At 35.9% G+C, this 21,351-nt stretch overlaps 1 protein-coding gene across 2 annotated transcripts in view; it reads left to right on the top strand.

Moving 5' to 3' along the window:
* LOC120636015 (nucleobindin-2-like) overlaps window positions 1-19,611 on the top strand; it is a 35,853-nt gene extending 16,242 nt beyond the window's left edge. For both annotated transcript variants that reach the window (XM_039907239.1, XM_039907240.1), the window contains exons 8-10: window positions 1,722-1,955; window positions 3,094-3,197; window positions 17,269-19,611. In XM_039907239.1, the coding sequence (XP_039763173.1) occupies window positions 1,722-1,955; window positions 3,094-3,197; window positions 17,269-17,865 (935 nt within the window). In that variant the 3' untranslated portion in view covers window positions 17,866-19,611. The remainder of the gene's footprint in view (window positions 1-1,721; window positions 1,956-3,093; window positions 3,198-17,268) is intronic.
* The last annotated feature ends 1,740 nt before the right edge of the window (window positions 19,612-21,351 follow it).

Below are 21,351 nucleotides of genomic sequence, written 5' to 3'. Positions count from 1 at the left end.
CCATCTAGTGACAGTAGATCCTAAATATCGTAATTTAAGTATGCACTACCAAGTTAGTTCTATAGTAATAATTGACGGACAGTAAGGACGGACGCGACTGCTGTAAACTTTTTTTATTTTATTTGTTCAGTAATAATTGACGTACCAAGCAGGTGACGTACCTGATGGTAAACAGAAAACTTACCGACCGGAACACAGCATTGTTGTTTGGGTTCGAACGAGCTCTGTCACATAAAGCTTTACCACTTGGACTTGTGCGAGGTGTTATTTCTGCTCGAGATCATGCAGCAGTAAAGCTTCGTAAGCTTATAGAAAAGTCCTATTACAGTATAAAGGACTACGTAATCGATAAAGAAGCTCGGGTGCAATTATTGCCCTAACCAGTTCGCTCTTCTAATAATTTTAAATGGCAATGTGAGATGGTGATTACAAAAAAAACGCAAAAAACACCCGGCTAATTTTGTTGTAGGCTTCTTCTTAGACCAGGACGCCTTTGAAACCCTCGTAGTTTTATTTTTAAGTTTACGAATATGTTTATCGCCATCCTCTCACTACCGTGTAATTCTCATGTAGTGTACGCATCAAAAGTGCCAACTATGGGCCTAAATTAATGAAAATATTTTATGACTGACTTTGCTTTTTGTTTTCGAGCTCGACAGGGGAAATATTACCACCACGCTTATTTCTGCGCCTAAGCAGCATTCGTGCTGTGTCCCGGTCTGAAGGTAGATTCACTACAAACAGATTGACTTGACGTTTCAAAAGTGCTTATAAATTAGGCCTACTTGAAATAAATGATGTTTATATTTTGAAGGTTTCTGGTGTAATTATAGGCACAAGGCGTCACTTTGCAGCAGTGACGCGCACTGGGTTTCTTACCAGGGTATGCATACAGCAGGAAAAATGCATAAAACGGCAAAAATCCTCCTCTTATACGAGTTATATATAAATTGTAGGGTAGGCAGTGCTTTTGAGCACGTATGAAGTGCACGCCACTGCGTTGCAGGACGTGCCCTGCGAAGTGTTCCTCTGTTTATGGTGATGATTTGAGTGCCAATTATTACTACAAAAATAAAATTAAAAAAGTTTTTTAGCAGTGGCGTGCACTTGATATATGCACAAAAGCATTGCCTAAAACTTAAGTATGTCTCATAAAGGATAAGGAGTTTTACATTTCATGCCATCTTCCTTCTTTATGTATAAACTGGTCATTCTCTACCATAAAAGATTGTCTCGAGGAGATCGCTTAAAGCGATAAGACAGCCTCTGCGCATCTTATATATATATATATATATATATATATATATATATTATATATGTACTAGATGTATCCTACCACGCTTCGCTGTGGCACATTGTGATTTAATGGTTGAAATAAAAAACAAAATAAAGAATACATTTCATATAAGTTTAATTTTGCAATACTTGTGTATATAAAATAATTTTCGTTTTTCCACTGTGTTACTGATGCAAAAAATAGATAAAAACAATCATTGATGCGTATTACATATCATGCTAAAATTTCAGCTCGATCGGTGCAGAACTTTTTGAGTTTTTGAAGCGTACACAAACCAACATGACATTTTTATGTATATAGATTTTTATTGTTTTTGTTATATCTTGTTCTCACTTTTAATTTGTGCAATAAAGACTATTTATCTATCTATCTATCTGTTCAAAAGCCCTATGCACCGGGTTACTAATAATTTAAATTCTTCCAGACGTAGACGGCAACGGCGTGTGGGACCCTGAGGAGGTGAAGGCTCTATTCATAAAGGAGCTAGACAAGATGTACACACCGGGCGGCCCTAATAAGGACATGCATGAGCGCGCCGAGGAAATGGAACGTATGAGAGAGCACGTGTTCACCGAGAATGATAAGAACAGGGACGGTTTGATTGATTTCAACGAATTCATGATGGAAACTCAGCGGGCTGAATTCAATCGAGATGAGGGTGAGTTAGTGAAAAAAAAATCAAAAAATATTCAATGCCCATCACAGTCACTTGTGACGCGTTCATGCATATACAACGTGTAACCGAATCGCATGTATAAGTATATTTAATAACAGGTAAAAATATTCAATTAAAAGAAGCATGTTTATTTTTGCGTACAAACGATTTCAAAATATTCTTAATTTTTACTTATGACAACCCTATTGTAGATAAAAGACAAACACGCGCATATTACTTACGCTACGCAGTGGCGTGCAGTGGATTTACCAGGGTATGCATACGGCAGGAAAATTGCATAAAACTGCAAAAATTGCTCTCCTATAAGGGTTGTATGATGCTACGCGCCGTGTACCTAATGAAGTGACGGGAGTCACTTGATTTTAATTTTGCAAGTGATGTTAGGGCTGTATCTAATTTCTTGCAGCTATGGCAAAACTATGGCAGTGGATAACTCAAAAACTATGAACGTTTCGAGATAAGTCTCAGAGCCAGTACATACTGTACCTCTGAAGCCCTGTGAAGTATTATTTCGGTTTTCATTTACACGTTGTATAGACATCATTGTGAAGTGATGGTGACAGCATATACAGTGTTGCGCATAGAGGGTATGCAGATGATATAAAATTAAGAAAATCTCCAGTACGAGTTAATAAAAATTAGGTAGGCATTGTAAGAGTTATTCTAACTTTTTTTTTAAGGAGGTTATTTCATGTGTGCCTTATAACAGGCACTTATGAAGCGTTCATACATTTAACATGGTACACTAATGATAGTGATGGTGATAACTGCATTCGTTAACTTAAAACCAAAGCTAGCAGGGTTCCAAACGCGCCCTGGTCTAAGAAGAGCCCACAACAAACTTAGCCAGGTTTTTTTTGTTATCACCATCTCACAGTCTAGTTAATGTTGAGCTATGAAGTGAGAGCAATTCATACCCAAGCTTTTTTATCATACATGTAATCCTTAATATTATCAGAGGATGTTATAAAAAGCCTACCCTTTAGTATTTATTACTCGTAGGAGATTTTCTTCGTTTTATACCATCTGCATAACCTGCGCATGCCCTCTATGCACGCCACTGATATTATATATATATTTATATTAAGTATATATTTTTAACAATCAAAATGTTATTCAGGCTGGAAACCCATAGATGAGAACCAAATCTACACCCAGGCCGAGTATGAAGCCTATGAGCGCAGGCGCTTAGAAGAACTCCACTATTTACAGCAACGCGGTTTGGTAAGTGTTTTTTTTTTGTTTTATATTGAATAAACAAAAGAAATGGACCGAATGGAACCTGAGTTTTCGTTAAAGCCTTTGTACATGGCGCATATTTTACGCGCAGCATGAAAAAAATTTACATAAAATTAACACGTCCACCTGCCAAAGGCAACAGGGAATTGGAGAATTTTAGCCTCATTTATTATTTCACACGTATGTTATTCGGATATTATATCCACCTGTGCATTAATGTTCAGAGAGTTGATAAAGCTGTGGGAGAAGATATGATTTTGTTGTCACCCTGTTAAGAAAATAACACCTACCCATCTTAGCGCGCGCTAGATACACGTCATGTGTATAGGCCCTAACGAAAACTTTAAGAGGAACGTATTGAGACGGGATTCTACATACAAATTTATTCCCCAACTTACTTCCTAGAACAATCTTTTTTTTTTTTTCGTACAATCAAAGTCTAGTGTAGACATGACGCTATCACTTTTATTTCCGCATTGTTAAGAATACTCAAAAATAAAAGAAAAAAAGAGAAACCTAGACGTAATTTAGACGGTTTAAAATTTTCATGTCAAAAATTATATAATTACCTGAGTTTTGGATGAGTTAACAGGGAAATACGGAACGTCGAACTCGACAAATTAAATCGCTCTGAGGTGCAGCTGTCCCTATCGCACTTTAAGGGGCAAGAAAGGTTCAGCGCGACGGCAATAGTTTTTTCCAAATTGACACAGACATTGAAATTACTTAAAAAAAAAGTTTGGAAATTTTTGGATTTACTTATTATATTTAGTAACGTTAAACTCGCGCGCAATATAATTTTAAATATTGGGGTTGTGTTGAATACATGCGTTGGAATGGATTAGATACAGAAACAGGTAAGTACATATTTATTTTTTTATTGAATGCAATAAACGTTTTGTTGAAAATATTATCAATCTAAATATAAATGTTAGCTGGTTCATAAACGCTTGAATGTTATTAATAGATTGCTTTGAGATGTTAAAACTTAATATTCGAAATCGCTTGTCCAAAGAGTATATCTTTGAAAATTCGGCCCTAGCATAGATTAAGAGTATGTGTTTAGTACAACTGCCATATTCCTTTCGGTTAGCCCGCTACCATCTTAAACTGCATAATCACCTTAACTTGTAGAGTGAAATGAAACGAAACGATTATGCCTCAGTCTGGTATTCATTATATTCAAAACTATCGTAACGCTTTAAAGAACAATGGCGAACTCGCAAACAATTTTTTGTTGAGTTTTTGAATAAAGTTAGAAAATTAATATATTGCGGTTTGAAGTTGTTAACGTAGTGTTAGTATCCTCTTTGGTTTCAAAGATTTTTAATTTTTGTTAACCAATGAGTATCTAAACAGTCCTTTGAGGTAGGTACTTTAAATCGAATAAAAATATAGAAATGCATATTTTTTTTTTAATATTCTGACTTCGTAAACATAATATTTATATCAATAGAATAAATTTATCAATGAAAAGGAAATATTATATCTAAAACTGTATTAGACACATTTGTAAACGCTCACGAATTCTATCAACATTGTTTTCGCCATTGTTATTTTCTCATTCCCATATCACTTTAGGGTGCAAAAGTACCCTTAACATATCAAGCCAGTCGATCGTCTAATTTTAGAGTTTGTATAATATATATTGCACATATAATATTCTTTTATAAGGTATAAACATATTATTCAGGTTTCAGATATTGTGGGTTTCATCAATGATATTAAGGATTTTTAAGGACACTTAAAGTCCCAGGATGTAGTTCACTCCTTTTAATACAGTCACCGATGAAGGCAGTGCAGACGAAAAAGAAGATTAGAGAACACTTCTGCATATAATAAAGAATAAGAAGTTTGTAATATCAGCGCCAAAGAAAGAAAATAAACTTCAAGTTGATTTTTCACATCTTAGCAAGATTTACCTATAACGAAATATAATTTACAATATACACGTTACAAAGCTTATACTTTTTGCTCATATGTAGGTCTGTGAATCTTGCTATAGACACCGTAGCATGGTTTTTGTATATGCGTTTTGAGCCTGTAACCAAGACGAATAGTGCGAAACTATTGGGCTATAAATATCACAATCGATCAATAGCCTATATAACCAAAGCCGCTGCCCGATCTTCGTTATATTTATTCCCTTAGTCCTCTCGTATGAAACCCGCGAGATGAGGACGGGCGATGACAAGTGTATGTAAATGATCGTCAACGCTTAAATAATGGCAGTCTCCACATTACCTAACTAGATGGCGCCCCAAAGATCCTGCATCGCGCTATCGAAGTTTTCACAAATCATGACCATTACAAATTCCTACAAAGATGATGAATAGTTGGATCTCGGTCCCAAAACTCGAAGTCGAACACCCGCTCGGAGGAAGATCTTCCTATTAATACGTAACAAATATAATATTACTTATTATATATAATTAATTATTATAACAAATTATATTTATAATATATCCTTATAAATTTATAAAAAAATACCACTACATTTATATAATCATTCGCCGAATTATAAGATTCGGTCGCAATATGATAACAGCGCCATCTTTGATCAGAGTGCTTAGTATGAAATAGTCTCCCTACGTTTACTTATGTTACTACTATTTGCAATGCAATCGAAAAAGCGACATCTAGTGTTCCAGTGTGGAATCACGACCACTCATCCTGTTTCTATCCATTGTCTAATTTAATAAACATTTAACAGATGGGTCTCTTTTCGTATTCAAAGTAATAAAACACTTTTTGGAAAGTTATAAAAGCTAACTTGTTATAATTATGATTTTTAATTATCATTTATCCTTGATAACTGTTGCCCGTGACTTCGACCACGATGTATTTTTCATATCCGATTAAATTCAAAAAACAATGTACATCATTTCACTATTACATCCCTTTTTTCCTTCCCTAGGGGGTGGCGTGGATTTGGATAAAATCCTGTCTTAACGCTTTCAAATAAACTTATTTTCTAAATTACAAGGTTAGGTATAGACTTTATTCAGAATTTAAAGAAAATGCTAGTAATCTCCTATCTAACAACCCTCAAAAGGTGATGGTTTCACGCGTATTTATTATCTATTATTGGCAACCTAATTGCAAATGTTTGTATCTATCTTCAAAAACAAAGGACTTTCATAATTTATTTATTTATTTATGAATATCCTTAGTATACTTACAGCTAGCCAAAACGTAAACTAAGTCAGTTACAGATGTAGATTACAAAAATATTCATTTGTCTGAATATTATTTAGGAACTTTGCTCATAATATCACAATTCTACTCTTTTGGATATTTCCTAATATCCCATCTTACCTACCATCTTTCTACCTATTAATTACTTCCTTGAAGCTTTATACGTACGTACGTTAATGAGATCTCAAATTGAATCTGATAAGCCTTTTTTCGGATCAACTTAAGACCAATATTTATTTGTTTATTTAAACAACTCGTTTTTATGTAATAAATAAAGACACAATTGAAAAAACCTAAAAATAACGCGAGCAAAAGGTGACCTTTATCATCAAGAGCGATCTCTTGCACGCTACGAAAAGGATCATAAATTAACTGAGAGACGGGAAATTACAAACCTACCTATACAATATAACTACGTAGAACTCTTAAAAAAGTACGTACTACTTAGGAATATGATCGAAAAATATCATCATCACGTCCACCAATAAACGTCGTCTTCTGAACATAGGTCTTTTGTTTTCACCATCATCATCATGATATCAACCGATAGACGTCCACTGCTGGACATAGGTCTTTTGTCAACATCATCAGGATATCAACCGATAGACGTCCACCGCTGGACATAGGTCTTTTGTCAACATCATCAGGATATCAACCGATAGACGTCCACTGCTGGACATAGGTCTTTTGTCATCATAATTATCATCATATCAACCGATAGAAGTCCACTGCTCGACATAAGTCTTTTGTAGGGAGTTCCAAATTCCACGGTTTTGTGCCGCTTGGATCCATCGGCTACTTGAGACGAGCTTAATGTCGTCCGTCCACCTCGTTGGAGGTCGACCGACGCTTATCAGTGCGGGCTGCCATTTCAGCACCTTAGGACCCCAACGTCCATCCTTTCTCCGAGCTATATGCCCCACCCATAGCCACTTTATCTTGCGTTGAGCTATGTCGGTAACTCTGGTTCTTCTACGGATCTCCTTATTTCTGATTTGATCACGTAGAGATACTTCGAGCATAGCTCTCTCCATCGGCCGTCAAGTGACTCTGAGCCTTCTTATGAGGCCCATAGTTAGTGGCCATGTTTCGGAATCATAGGTATCACTGGCAACACGCATTGTTCGAAGACTTTGGTCTTTAGGCACTGAGGGTTTTTGGCCGAAAAGATGTCACGAAGGTTCCCGAACGCTGACCATCCGAGTTGGATTTGGCGGTTCACCTCCTTCTCGAAATTGGACGTATTAGTCGACAATTTCGACAAAATTTTATATTTATAATATTAATTCGCATGAAAGTAAATCACTAAAAAAATGCAGTCTTTATAAATCATTTATTTTCAAAAATAATATTAAATAAATGCAAATCAACGATAAAAACTTGCGTAATTATTTTCATTAAAATTTACAACATACCTATAATCTGTTTAAAACAAACCCCCCTCTTTACTGAACCCCAAAAACGTGATTTCGTATTTCAATATTAAGTTTTCCCTACAAAGGTTTCTCAACTTTGGAAGAAACACGTGAGTCCTTGAAAGTTTACAGAATTGGTTGGAAAAATATTATTTCAAATCTCTGAAAACTGGCATTTTAGGGTCAATACCGAGTTTGAGATGACTCATATTTCCCATATTTATTTCAAAAAAATACAAATCGTCTTTAAAGAATTATTTTTCTTTAATTCAAGTCTAGAGTTACCTTAAAACCCTGGAAATGAACGTACCTTACTACAGAAGGTAAATCAGACTCTGAACTAAAATATTCAATGCTCAATGTCAGTCAACCTATATAGACTTTAGCTGAGTTTATTACTGAATCCCTTTGATGTGAACGGATGGGGAGCGGAGCCGTCGCGTCGGGCGCTTTAATTAATCAATAACGGTGGACATATAACTATACCTACCACTGCGGCGTACGCGGGTTACATGTATGTGACTATTATGGTTGTTTCTGTATAAAGTAGTCTAAAACTTTATGAGCCTTTCTGTTCGTCTTCTTAGTTCGCATTCTACCTGACTTAACTACTGTTTAGCCTATCGACGCCCCATTGCTGGCCAGAGGGACCATTTCCATAGAAAAGATGGTTTCAGAGAATAGACCCAACACGCACCCAGTGGCGTGCATTTCATACATGCGCAAAAGCACTTCATACCCTAAAATTGATATATTAACTCGTATAGGAGGTGGATTTTTGCCATTTTATGCAATTTTTCTGCCGTATGCATACCCTGATAAGAAACTCAGTGCACGCCACGCACCCCCAATGCGGGTCGGCGAGCTTCAACTATTTTTATTATCAAATGTTAGCTATAATACTCAAGACAAGCTTAACTTGTTCTTCAAAGGTAATCGAACCGAGTACTCCGTGATCCGTTGTTGAACATGCTAACCACTAGACTAACTGTGCTTCTTGCTATGCTTGTAAGATTTCCATTAAAATCTGTTCACAAGAATAGCTCAGATAAACATCATACGATTCTTTGTGCGATAGCATAAACGGTTGGGTAGAGTTATCGTACAAATAATCACGTTGCCTTAACAAAAGGTTATTTTGAATACAAAGACGGGTACCTTTTCATGCATTTGTATACTTCTACAGGGCTGCGCGAATATTGCGAGATATATATATATCTTATATCTTTAAACGAGCAATTCTTGGATATATATAATTGGCATCTCGGAATCGGCTCCAACGATTTTCATGAAATTTAGTATACAGGGGGTTTCGGGGGCGATAAATCGATATAGCTAGGATTCATTTTTGGAAAATGTTCGTGTTTTCCGGTAATAACCGATTTGGTGCAGACGAAGTTACACTGGTCAGCTTTATAGATATGGATAAGGCTTCGGCTTTCCTTTCGTGGAAACCGAGCTCGAGCCCCGGTACGCACCACTGACTTTTCGGAGTTATGTGCGTTTTTAATTTAAGCAATTTAAATATCACTTTCTTTAACGGTAAAGGAAAACATCGTGAGGAAACATGCATGCCTGAGAGTTTACCATAATGCAAAGGCGTGCTAAGTAGTCTACCAATCTGGCCCGGTATACGGGTTTATGAAGATGATGATATATATATACATATATATCATAATCTTCATAAACTATATCTATATATATATAATGAAAATGGTCTTCGTTGGAGGCTCAATCACGCCTAAGCCTCTGATCGTATCGACATGAAACTACCACCATTCGATGCGAAATTTTTCCTAGATGGTTTATGGCTATCTATTTTTTGAATTCCAACATTCCTTCATTTTTTTATTGCTGTTTTACTTTTATGAACATTTATCCCGCTAATAAAAACAAAAGATAAGCATTTTCTCTTGATTCTTTTGTTTTCATGGATTTCAACAGAGTGTATTAAACGGATTATGGTTTTTTACATTCAGCTAAGAATCTACTCACGGTAGTGGAGAACGGCTGAACCAATTGGGCTTTTTTTTTATCTTCAGAATTGTCAGGAGAAAGTTTTGTATGTAAGAAAATTTTAAAAAAGCCCGATAAAAAGTTAAAAATTTCGATGATAATCGAAGAATTCCCATCTATATAGTCACTCACCACGAAATCTCGGGAACCATAAGACTTAGAAACGTGAAACTTGGTAGGAATATTACTTTTGCTATGTAGAGGTCAGCTATGAATAGATTTTAAGAAATTCATTCCCCAAAGAGGATTGCGGGGGCGTTAACAATGAATAATTCCCGTTTTTAAACTATAGCTCCTATAGACTTCAAATTTGGTAGGAATCTTCTGTAAGAGGTGTAGAAATAGGCTATGAACGAATTTTACGATAGCCCACCCCACAGGGGGTTGCGGGGGTGGGTATTAACAATTAATATTTTTAATTTTCCAGCTAAAGCTGCTACAAGCTCCAAATTTTGTAGGAATTTTCTATAAGTGATGTAAAAATGATTTATGAACAAATTTTACGATATCCCACCCCAAAGAAGATTGCGGGGGCGTTAACAATGAAAATTTTCAATTTCCAAGCGATAGCTCCTATAGACTCCAAATTTAGTGAGAGTGTTCTATATGTAATATAAAAATTATCTTCGAGCGGATTTTACAATGAATTACCTCCAATAAGGTTCGCGGGGGTGGGTGTTAACAATAAAAAAATTCAATTTCGAAATATAGCTTCTAAAAATTCTAAATATCTTCTTCTTTCTAAATCTTTTATTATTCACATAAAGAACATCTCAAAATGGATTTCAATAAAGTCTACTTCCGACAGGAATTGCGGGGGTGGGTGTTAAAATCTAAAATTTTTATTTCTAACCTGTAACTTCTACAGACTCCAAATTTGGTGGGGATCTTCGTGTATGTAGGGATATTCGTGTTTTTCCTTACAACAATCGTCTTTTTGGCAGCGGAGAAAAAGTCATTGAGAGGTTTCGAAAACTTAACTTTACATGTAGCTATCCAATCAACGGACTAAGAATTTTACATTCATTTTTCTTTTGCAGACTACATAACCGACGAATTCTTTTATTGCGGGATCGCGGAAATGTAACAGATTAAAATGAATGCATTTTCCAAGCACATGAGATGTGGAAAAGAAATTTAGTTACTTATTCCAATAGAATTCATAAAAAACATGCACAATTAATTTTCTATAAAAAATTGATGTCACGGAGAAAATTTTAGTTAACAGAAAATTCGTCGCACTTGAACCTAGACAGATTTTAACTTCACATATGAGACTTGCAATGACTTTAACTTAAACTTTCAATGCTCATTTAAAATTTTTTTCTTCATGTCTATTATTATTAATTTTTGGAAGAAAGGCACGGAAATGTTATAATGATTGCACATTGAAAGTTACAATGAATATTAGTGAGAAAAATCACCTGGATGAAAGATACAGGCTAAATCGATGGAATTTGGAATTTGAGTAAGTCTAAACAATATCGATGCTTACAGTTCTATCCGCGGGGCCTATTTATGTTCATACAAAAATAAAAAAAAAAGGAGAATAATAAAAATATGAAAAAAATAAATAAAAATGAAACAAAATGTAATTTATTTCCTTTTTCAATTCGCCCAGCGAAGCGGGCTGGAAACGGCTAGTATATGTATATATACATATGCTATATTTATTTTTGACAACTACTAAGTATAGATTTGCGATGTGCACTGCGGCTTCTACTTCTTCTGCTTGCGGCTGAGGTTCGCCTTGACTCGGCTGAGGTTATTAACACAGGCGAATCGTTTATCGGTTTTTTACCGGATATAGGATTTTACCGGATGAGTGTGCTCAGGAACTTCACAATCTTGTTCCTCCTTCCCCGTTCTACCACAGAACAGCGAGACACCGTGAGCGGTGGCATCCTTATGTGGTTGATATTCCATCAACACGCACGAAACGTTTTTTATCCACGTTTCTGATACGTGCCGCTGCCCTCCCGGCAACTGTGTTTCCTGCCACGTATAATTTGAGTACCTTCAAGGCTAGAGTGAATAGGCTTTTTCTAGGCAAGCGTGCTCCAACCTAGACCTCATCATTGCTTTTTAACGGGCATGATTGTCGTCAAGCGCTGGCCTATCGTTAATAAAAATAAAAAAAAACTCTGGCGTCACGTCGACCGGTTCCATTCTGTTGCCACGCCGCTGTCTAAATCTCCCAGAAATACTTAGTATACAGCAGCAGTTTCTTCGCTGGATGAGATTTAGCATCTTCTGGTGGTTTTATATATTTCCCCAAAATGTTGCTACGTTTATGCATCAACGCGGGCTAGGATCTTATTAAACGCAGCGGCATCTCCGCAGCATTGTCTGCAGTGACGCGCACTGGGTTTCTGACCAGGGTATGCATACAGCAGGAAAATTGCAGAAAATGGCAAAAATTACACTAAATATACAAGTTTTATGTAAATTTCAAGGTAGGCTGTACTTTTGTGCACGTATGAAGTGCCCGCCACTGATTGTCTACGTAGATCTAGGACCTGCAACTTCAGGTTGAACATATGCCTGTTACACTAGGATGCACAGGTTTTTTCTGTTAAGTGCTAATGCCTCAGATGCGGCACTGTAGCTTCATAAGTGCGAGGACCCGGATTCGATACTCGCATGCGTTCCTAACGAGCAAAACCGGACCGCCAAGCGATTTGGTGTTGCGTAGAAAACGATTGAAGAGGGGTTGGGATTGGGTTTTATGAAATTTTTATTACCCGTGCGTATAATTACTCTTTTTTCTTAGAATCCATTTCTTCTTTATAAGATTGTCATTTTATTCTTGTTTTATTGAATGGAATATATATTGCGCAAAAAGCACGTTGTTCTCTGCCAGCGTCAAGTATCCGGACTTTACATGCGTTTGAATACACAATAATGTATCAGTTTAGATTATTGCTTTTGTTTTTGACAACTACTGTATAAGGCTGTGATGTCCACTGTGGCTTTATAGTGCGACTTTGGTGGATCAGGGTTTGATACCTCTATCTATTATATATATTGTTTTATTTTTATTTATTTACCATAGGTAGGTAAATGTACAAGTAAAGTAACGTAAAGTAAATGATTATACAAACAAATGCGTACCTCACAACTTATATTGGTGTGTATGAAATAAATGTATGTAATGGTGCAATTTAAAGTCTGCTGTCCCTGATTTAGGTAAAAACCTGTATTATAGGCGACAGTGCTCTCCTTAAATTGTTGTCTCGATGATTGAGTGTATGATTGTGCGTGTGTGAGTTTGCGTCGCGTAGGTACTTGTATTCGCGTATATGTTTGCTTATACAAGATAATTATTTTATTAAATTATATATACATATATAAATTTATTTTTCAGGTGTGTGTGTGTGTGTTTGTATGTGTGTGTATGTTTGTTAGAGTTTTACATATTAATTCGATCTTAAGACTTCCAGAAGTTTTTCAGTTTCAGCATATGATTTTGTCAGTAGCCACTCTTTTACACATTTTTTACAGTTATTTTTATTTAGGGGGTATATATTTATATCTCTATTGATTTTATTGTAAATTCTAGAGCTAATGATGTAGTATTGCCTCCCAGCAAGTTTACTTTTGTGCCTTTCTGTTTGAAAGTTTATGTTCCCTCTGCTTTGATTTTGGCTTTTAACGTAAGTAGTAGAATTATGTTTACGAATTTTAGTTTGAAGAATAAAAAGTTGCCGTACTGATAGAACTTTACAATCTCTGTATAATTCTGTAGTGGAATACCGAAAAGGTCTATTAGTCATCACTTTAAGGATAGCCCTTTGTGCTCTCTCCAACTGTAGTAGCGAAATTAAAAGCGTATTTCGTACCTAATGAATAGCCTACAAGGGTTTTAACTGTATATACTGCGTGCGGTCATTACGATTCCATCTTAGACTCACTCTTCCGTAGAAAGGCTGCGCGACATATCAGAAATAATCCGCTAAGTTTTTTTTTTTACTACATGTTAGCCCATGACTGCAATCTCGCCTGGTGATAAATTATGATGCACTCAAAGTTGGTAGCAGGCTAATCGGTTTCTACGCGACATCGCACCGGAACACTAAATATTCTAGAAGCACGTCTTTGTCTGCATGGTGGTAACTAGCCTCGACCAAAGCCTCCCACCAGACCAGACCAGACCGGATTAAATTCAGAAATTATAAATTCCTAAATTGTCCCTGTCGGTAATCGAATCCGGGACCTCCTAATTAAATTCACAGCATCGTTGCGCCAGGGAGGTCGTAGTACACAGCCATGCTTATTGGGGCTTATTTCTGCCCCAAAGTAGCATTGCTTCAACGCTGTGTTCCGGTCCACCTAAGCTTCAGTATGATGGAAACAGAGCCGCACAGGACTTGTTCCTTGCATGGCCTGCGAAGTGTCGCTCTGTGTATAGGCCATGGTTTTGCCTCTTACCATCAGATGCTTTGTCCGTCAAGGCAACGTAAAGATCGCAATAATACTATCCCACTATTGGCCATAATAAGCAATTGTATATAATAAATGAAGTCATAATAATTTCATAACTGTTATACCTAAGTTAACGCGTTTTCAATCTCAAGCTGCATCATTACTGACCTTCTAATCTAACTAATCTAACATGATAAAAATCATAGCAATAACAAAGAGAGTGTCGTTTGATGATCTCATAATAAAGCCACCCCTTATATTCAACGGTCTATAGGTATCATTATGTCGGGGAAAATAAACTGCGTCGTTAGCTACCGCCGGTATTGATTCCGTCTGGCCGGGGCTTGCTAGGTTTCGTCTGATATCAATCGATGGAAAGGAGTCTGCGTAGTGCGGGACCGGTAACGCCCTGTCCCCGCGGGTATATAAGGCTGGGGCGGAATGCCCTCGCCCTTTTCTGCGGCTGCCGCGGACGTAATCGCTTGGTCTGATGGCCCGGGGCGTACAGTAGAGCCCCGGGCCAGTAGTATCAGACAATGTAGGCTCATAATCAACTAGAGCATAAATTTGAACCGTTTGGTTGATTATCACCTTTCTATTGGCGAGGATATTAACTGGGAAAATAGAGAAGAAACATTTCCAACTCACAGAATTGAAGATTATCAAACTTGACCACAGAACCTCAAGTCACAAGTGACAAGGAATCTACAGAAATGAAATGGAGCGAAAACGTGAAGCTAAGGTAGACACAATCCTTAATCAATTTGGAAAAGCTGTACACGGCCATGTTAAACTTCATCGATATTGAAATCACAAGACAACAAGTGACGACGGATTTACGGAACTGGGAACGAAGCGACGACCTGGAGTTGTTGGTATAACCACAATGAACACGACTGAAACTGCTCAGCACTCACAAGCTTCCAAATACACGAAGAAAGAAGAAAAGGGGTATTTTTTTTTTTATTAATGTAATATTTCTGTTTTGACTTCTTTCAAATTTATGCCATTGTAATGAACAAATGGGCGGAAGTGAATATTGGTTTTAAGTATAATTTGTAATTAAGTTCTTACATTTTATTTACAATTATTACGTTAAATTTAATTTCATCCTTTGTTGACATAAACGAATATGTCATGTTTCAATTATCGTAACTTCCATGATAACATCTAGCCCAAACATTACCGACCTAAATTAAGATATATTCTACTCATAATTTTAAATGACGGGAATTTTCAATTTTAAATTTTGTATTTCACTACTCCTTAAATAAGTTTTTTTTTTAATGTTAAATTATAACAATTTTTTTGTTCGTGTTTACTTTTAATTAAACCTTTCTTATGTCATTTACTTTAAATTGTCATATTTAGTGGCAACTAAATTATAACTTCAGTTACTAAATATTTTGTTATGATCGTTCAGTTTATGAAAATCCCGTCTTAGAGTTAGGTAAGCTATATTCTATAAGTAACGTAGAAACATTACATTTGATGATACAAGTTAGGAAAGATGAGAAACATTACATTTTAGGATTTAAGATTAAACATTAAAGAAAAACATGACATGTTATTGTAAAACCTTTTATTATATTTAAGGAACTTAGAATTAAGATTCTTGCATTCGTCTTTTAATCTTAAAGTATTGTAAGAGTTATTGATAAATTATTGGTAGAATAAGGATTCTTTCATTCATCTCTCTCATTTAAAACCAGTTGTGTTATTATTTACTTTTTGATTCAGTGTTGTTTTTCATTCTGCATTTGGGAATTACCTACGGAAGAGTTAAATGCTCAATTTAACGATTCTTGAATATAAGTGTGCAGCCAACTTATAATTCGAAATGCAAATTACAAAATGTTTAAAAGACCTAATTTTTTTTTTTTTTTTGTTAAGTGGTATACTTCACTATGAGTAACATTTGTAATAATTTTAATTCATTTGTTACATTTACATTTAACTTATATAGAATATAAGATAGGAGACTAATATAACCAATAGGGTCTCCGCTTTTTAAATTCATTATTTGTATCATTATATATTAGTGCGCTTATACTATTATATATTACGACGGTGACGGTGACGACGGAGCATTCATGGTTAGTCTTTCTATTACTTGCTGCCGCTTGGGCGGATTCTGAAGACACGTTATTTGCCATAATAACAGTCGGAAGGGGCATGGCCAAACCTATCAAACTGTTTGCATAGTTCTTGCATAGGAACAGCAATCGCGTTTGCCAAGGCGATGGCATTGCTGAAATGTTTCAAAATTAGTCCGATCATTGGTCTTGTTTTGGGGCGTTTCATTCGCCTTTTAGAAATAGTTATTAATGTACTCTGTAAGTTAGAATATAATTGATGATAAAATAAAAGGCATTTAGGTTAAGGTAAATTTTTGTATTATTTCCTTTCCCTCCTTATATTTAACGAAAACATGATATATCATGGACATGTAAAAAGTGACTTTGTAGATGTCCATGATATATTATAATGAACACCATGCTTTATTTTCTGAATGTTAATGAAAGTAACAAAAAACGATTCCTTTACGTATATACTTTACGAATATATATATATATATATATGCGTAAAGGAATTGGTATAGCAAATTTAGAAAATCAAGTGAAAATGTTCCTTGTGATTCTATATTATTAACAGAGCAACCTGATATCCTTATACAGGAAGGGTGACTTAACCGGGGCTTGCCTGATTCAGTCAAAACTGACTGCCTAAGTCGACATGAATTTAAAAACAATGTATATCCGATACGGAAAGTCCGCAAGGTACATCTCAATAACTACTTTTACGCCAAGGAAGTTTTAGCCTATTATATTATTTATTATATAATATTATTATTATAATTATATTATTCTTTAATTATTGTATATTACGAACTTCTGGGAAGTCACTACCATCAAATACAGAAAGTATTGAATACCATCTTACTTTTGTTTAAGATTTCAGAAAGAAAATTATAAGAGAATTGAAATTAATTAATTGTACAGGTTGACGCTCACGGACGCCCTATCCCTGGCGCCCAACAACAAATACAACAGGCGTACCAACAACAGCAGGCCTTCCAACAACCGCCTGGACAGTACCACCCAGGCCAGCCTCAGTACGTCCCCGGACAGCCGCCGCAAGGTTACCAACAGCATCCCGGTCAAGTAGGCCAACCGCAGTACCAAGGACAGCCACAATACCAAGGACAACCCCAAGGGCAGTACCAGGGTCAACAGCAAGGTCAGCCACAGTTCCAAGGACAAGCACAGGGTCAGCCGCAAGTACAACAGTATCAAGGCCAACCACAATACCAAGGGCAACCACCAGTACAGCAGCAGTATAACGGTCAACCGCAAGGACAGCCACAGTTTCAAGGTCAGCCCCAAGGACAACCAATTCAAAATCCGCAACCGAACGTTAACGTGGTCCCATCGCAGCCCCCTGTTCAAAACCAATCCGGTCAACAACCGCTAGTCCAAGCGCAACCGGTTCAACCGCAAGTGGTTTCAAATCAACAGCAACAAAAAACGGAGGAACACACTCAAGGACAACCGCAGGCTCAGATCCCAGCGGCTCAAAATCAGCCAATTGTTCATTAATACTACATGTTTTATTATAAGAAATCATAAAGTGTGAATTTAGAAGCTACGAGTGAGGCAATAATTTAAACAAATTTCACAATCAATGTTGTTTTGTATTTGTGTTCGAAAAGTTACTTCTTGTATAGTCGTAACTGAGACTGTCTTTTCGCCATATCTGTTTCTGTCTCGAAACCACGATTCATTGCAAACTAAACGCGATCAACCTTATCTCAGTTTCAGTATTAATCAGGTCTTAGTTTTACCAGCTCTATATTAAATATTATATTGATAAACAAAACTTTTGGTTATACTAGTAGTACCTTGAAATGCCTTGAAATGTTAAAGTTGACCTATAAATCTAGCTCTAGTTGTTCAAATCATCGCCTCACTTATTCTTTCAAGTAAAGATTCAATTAAGCGTACGCTATTCTTATTTCGCGTTTGGGTTAGATATAGAAAAAAAAAAATTGCGTAGTCTGTTAATCCCCAATCCCCCATTTCTGCACATTGGACGCGTACTACTTACAGTTTTTTCGCCTGTAGCATGGTGCGGTGATGAAGCCACGACTTTTATTACCCCATACAAAATGTAAACCAAAGCAACTAACTTATTATTTTCTTTGTGTAGTCCTTTTTTATTAAAAGACTAGTGATCGACTGATATCAAACCTGACGGTACCTGCATAAGATGGAACTTACATATACAATTTTGATTCCATTGATAAGTGCCTCAAGGTAGAATACATCGTGCAAATATAAGTGCTTCAAAGAAAAAACTGTCCCGACTCTATGTATTATATATATTGTATATTTTAGAAACAAACTGTATGTTGCCTCAAAGACAATCTTTACTATACGATAACTTTACTGATAAAGTAAACTGACAATAATTGCTTGACTGACACAATTATTGACCATTTGCATGCAATTGTGTCTCCTAGATGGGTTCCTACAGTTAAAATATAATATAAACTAAAATTATAGTCTTATCACCCCTATTATATGAATAACTATACAAATTATCCGACGTACTACGAATTGAGTTATCCACAAAGGTAAACTTCGTATTTCCGAATAATAACTTGTTTACGAAATAGAATAGAATATCTTGGTATGGAGGCTGGCTTATCTACTGGCAGCCATCTTTATTTTTTCCTAAAAGCGGCCACGCAAATAACCTTTGTTAATCAGTAGCTACAAACAATAAAAATTAATATCATAAGACACACACACAATCTAATAAATTGTCAGTTTCAAGAAATATGAGCTATCAAACATTTACTGGTGTTTCAATGAACTTAAAAAAAAAATTTACGTACGAATTGGCGCTGAAATATTGTTTCCCGGTAATTATGTCTCATATTATACTTTTAACGATTCGATTCCAGAAATCGATTTATAAAGATTTTATCCGTGGCCGGTATTTTGTAAAGAAAAAAGGGGATGAGAAGCTATAGCCTATAAGGATTATGTTGTAACAGCTCAATATAAAATAATGTTTAAATTTTCGAAAATAAACAGAATTTTGAAAAATCTTAGTACTGTGCCTTACATTGAAGGCACTTACTCATCACAGACATCCGCGAGCTTAGAATCTCTTCTCTAGAGCTTAGAAGCTGCTCCAAAAACTGTCCGACCTGGAAATCGAATGCCCTTGTTATCCGTAGTTTAACATTCTAACCCCTAGACGAACGAGATAAAGACAATATTTATAATACCTATTGTCTCGAAATTAGTTAGCAGTAGTTATACAATGCAAAAATTTAAAAAAAAAATGAGTAAAGTGGATAATATGAATATCCAAAATTGGTGGATTTTAAGATTGCCAAACCTACTGGTAAATGTTCCAAATGAATTATTCACCAAAATGTAATTTTAAGTACATTGTCAGTTCAAACATTTGGCGCCCTTCAGGTGGAACTAATTGAAAGTTGTCTTCCCCGTTGAATTCGAGTTCGCAGTACCTACTAAAAAAGTACGAAGATTTCTGTTCCTTTGTGCACAAATAGATAAGGGCTTTTAGGATAGTTATTCCTTCCTTAGATAAAAGATATCTAAATTTGTGTATCGTCTAAGCTTTTTTTCTCAACTGTATTGCTGTTTAATAGCGGTGCCAAAATCGTGTAACGAACATTTGGTGTTCGCTCGTTTATAAAATTATTATTGTCTTAGTGTAATATTATATTTACAATTGAGATTTATTAGACATTATTAAATAAGTGTGAATCCAATTTAAGTCTGTTATTTTTTCTAAGCTTAACGTTATTTTTAAATTAAACCTTGTCTGCTACCCGATTATTTTCTAAGTATAATTTCCAACTAGAGATTAGAACTTTTGGCAGTCATCATTCATCATCATTATAGCCCCACTACAGAGCACGGCAGGGTGATTACGTATCTCGCGACAGGTTTGCGAGTTGCGACAGGCGTAAAAATTGCAATCATTCATCATTGAAAGATTTACGCCTGTCGCAAACCTGTCGCGAGATACGTAATCACCCTGCGGGTCTCCTCAGAAAAAAGAAGGGAGTAGGCCGTGGCCCACAATTGACTTTAGAGTCTCTTAAAAACGTCTGTCATGGAGAACTCTCAGACATGGAGATTTCCTCACGATTTCGCGGTGCAGGAACCGCAAGCAAGTGATGTTTAATGGCATAAATTGTAAACGTATATAATCAGAAATGTCGATCGTCGAAATCACGGGCTGGAGATTGAACTCAGTCTCCCCGGAAGGGAGGCCAAAGCTAATTACTAGGCTATCACCTCTTATTGACACATGAAATAATGATGATGGCATCGAAACCAGCAACCCATACATTTTATTACCTGGCTGTATATCAAAAGAGCAAGTGCCCCTTTTGCGCGTAACCGCAAACCTGCTTTCAAGATGACGAGCTAATTGGTGGAATACCGGCGCGGAGGGGGCGTACTAAGGACAAGGTCATACAAACGATGACATGGTAAGTGCTTCGTGTAACCCACGTGACCCCTTGCATAAAGGATTTATGCCCATCCTTAATCAATAGATTTTCTGGAAACAACTGGTCAAAAAATATATAAAATAAATATATATATTTTTTAGAAATGGTATCAACTTTGCTAAGCAACTTATCATATTACAGATACATTTAATATAGAAAACGGACAATGGTCTATTTAAGTATCCATCTATAATATATATAGGTATTCTAGATAAATGTTTGATGTACCTATCAATATTTTAGGCGATATTTATCGAAAACGTGTCAAATACTATGTCGGTATAGAACACTGTCAATCAATAGAATTTTCATTAAGTTTAATTATGGATAAATAACACCGATAAATAGATGGTTTTCTTTCGATATTGTGCAGTGTATACATTAAAATCCTATTTATATATTATTTAGATATTTATCGGATGATAAAATATTTTTTACTAATGATACGACGTATTTGAATATTTTTCTCAGCCCTAGCTCCGTCATGATGGGGTCGTGGATTCTATTATGAACGTTTTCCGGT

This window comes from Pararge aegeria, chromosome Z (genome assembly GCF_905163445.1).
Source record: "Pararge aegeria chromosome Z, ilParAegt1.1, whole genome shotgun sequence".
NCBI classification, from domain to species: domain Eukaryota; kingdom Metazoa; phylum Arthropoda; class Insecta; order Lepidoptera; family Nymphalidae; genus Pararge; species Pararge aegeria.
The sequence above is the reverse complement of the archived record's forward strand: the minus strand, read 5'-3'. Positions and strand labels throughout refer to the sequence as shown.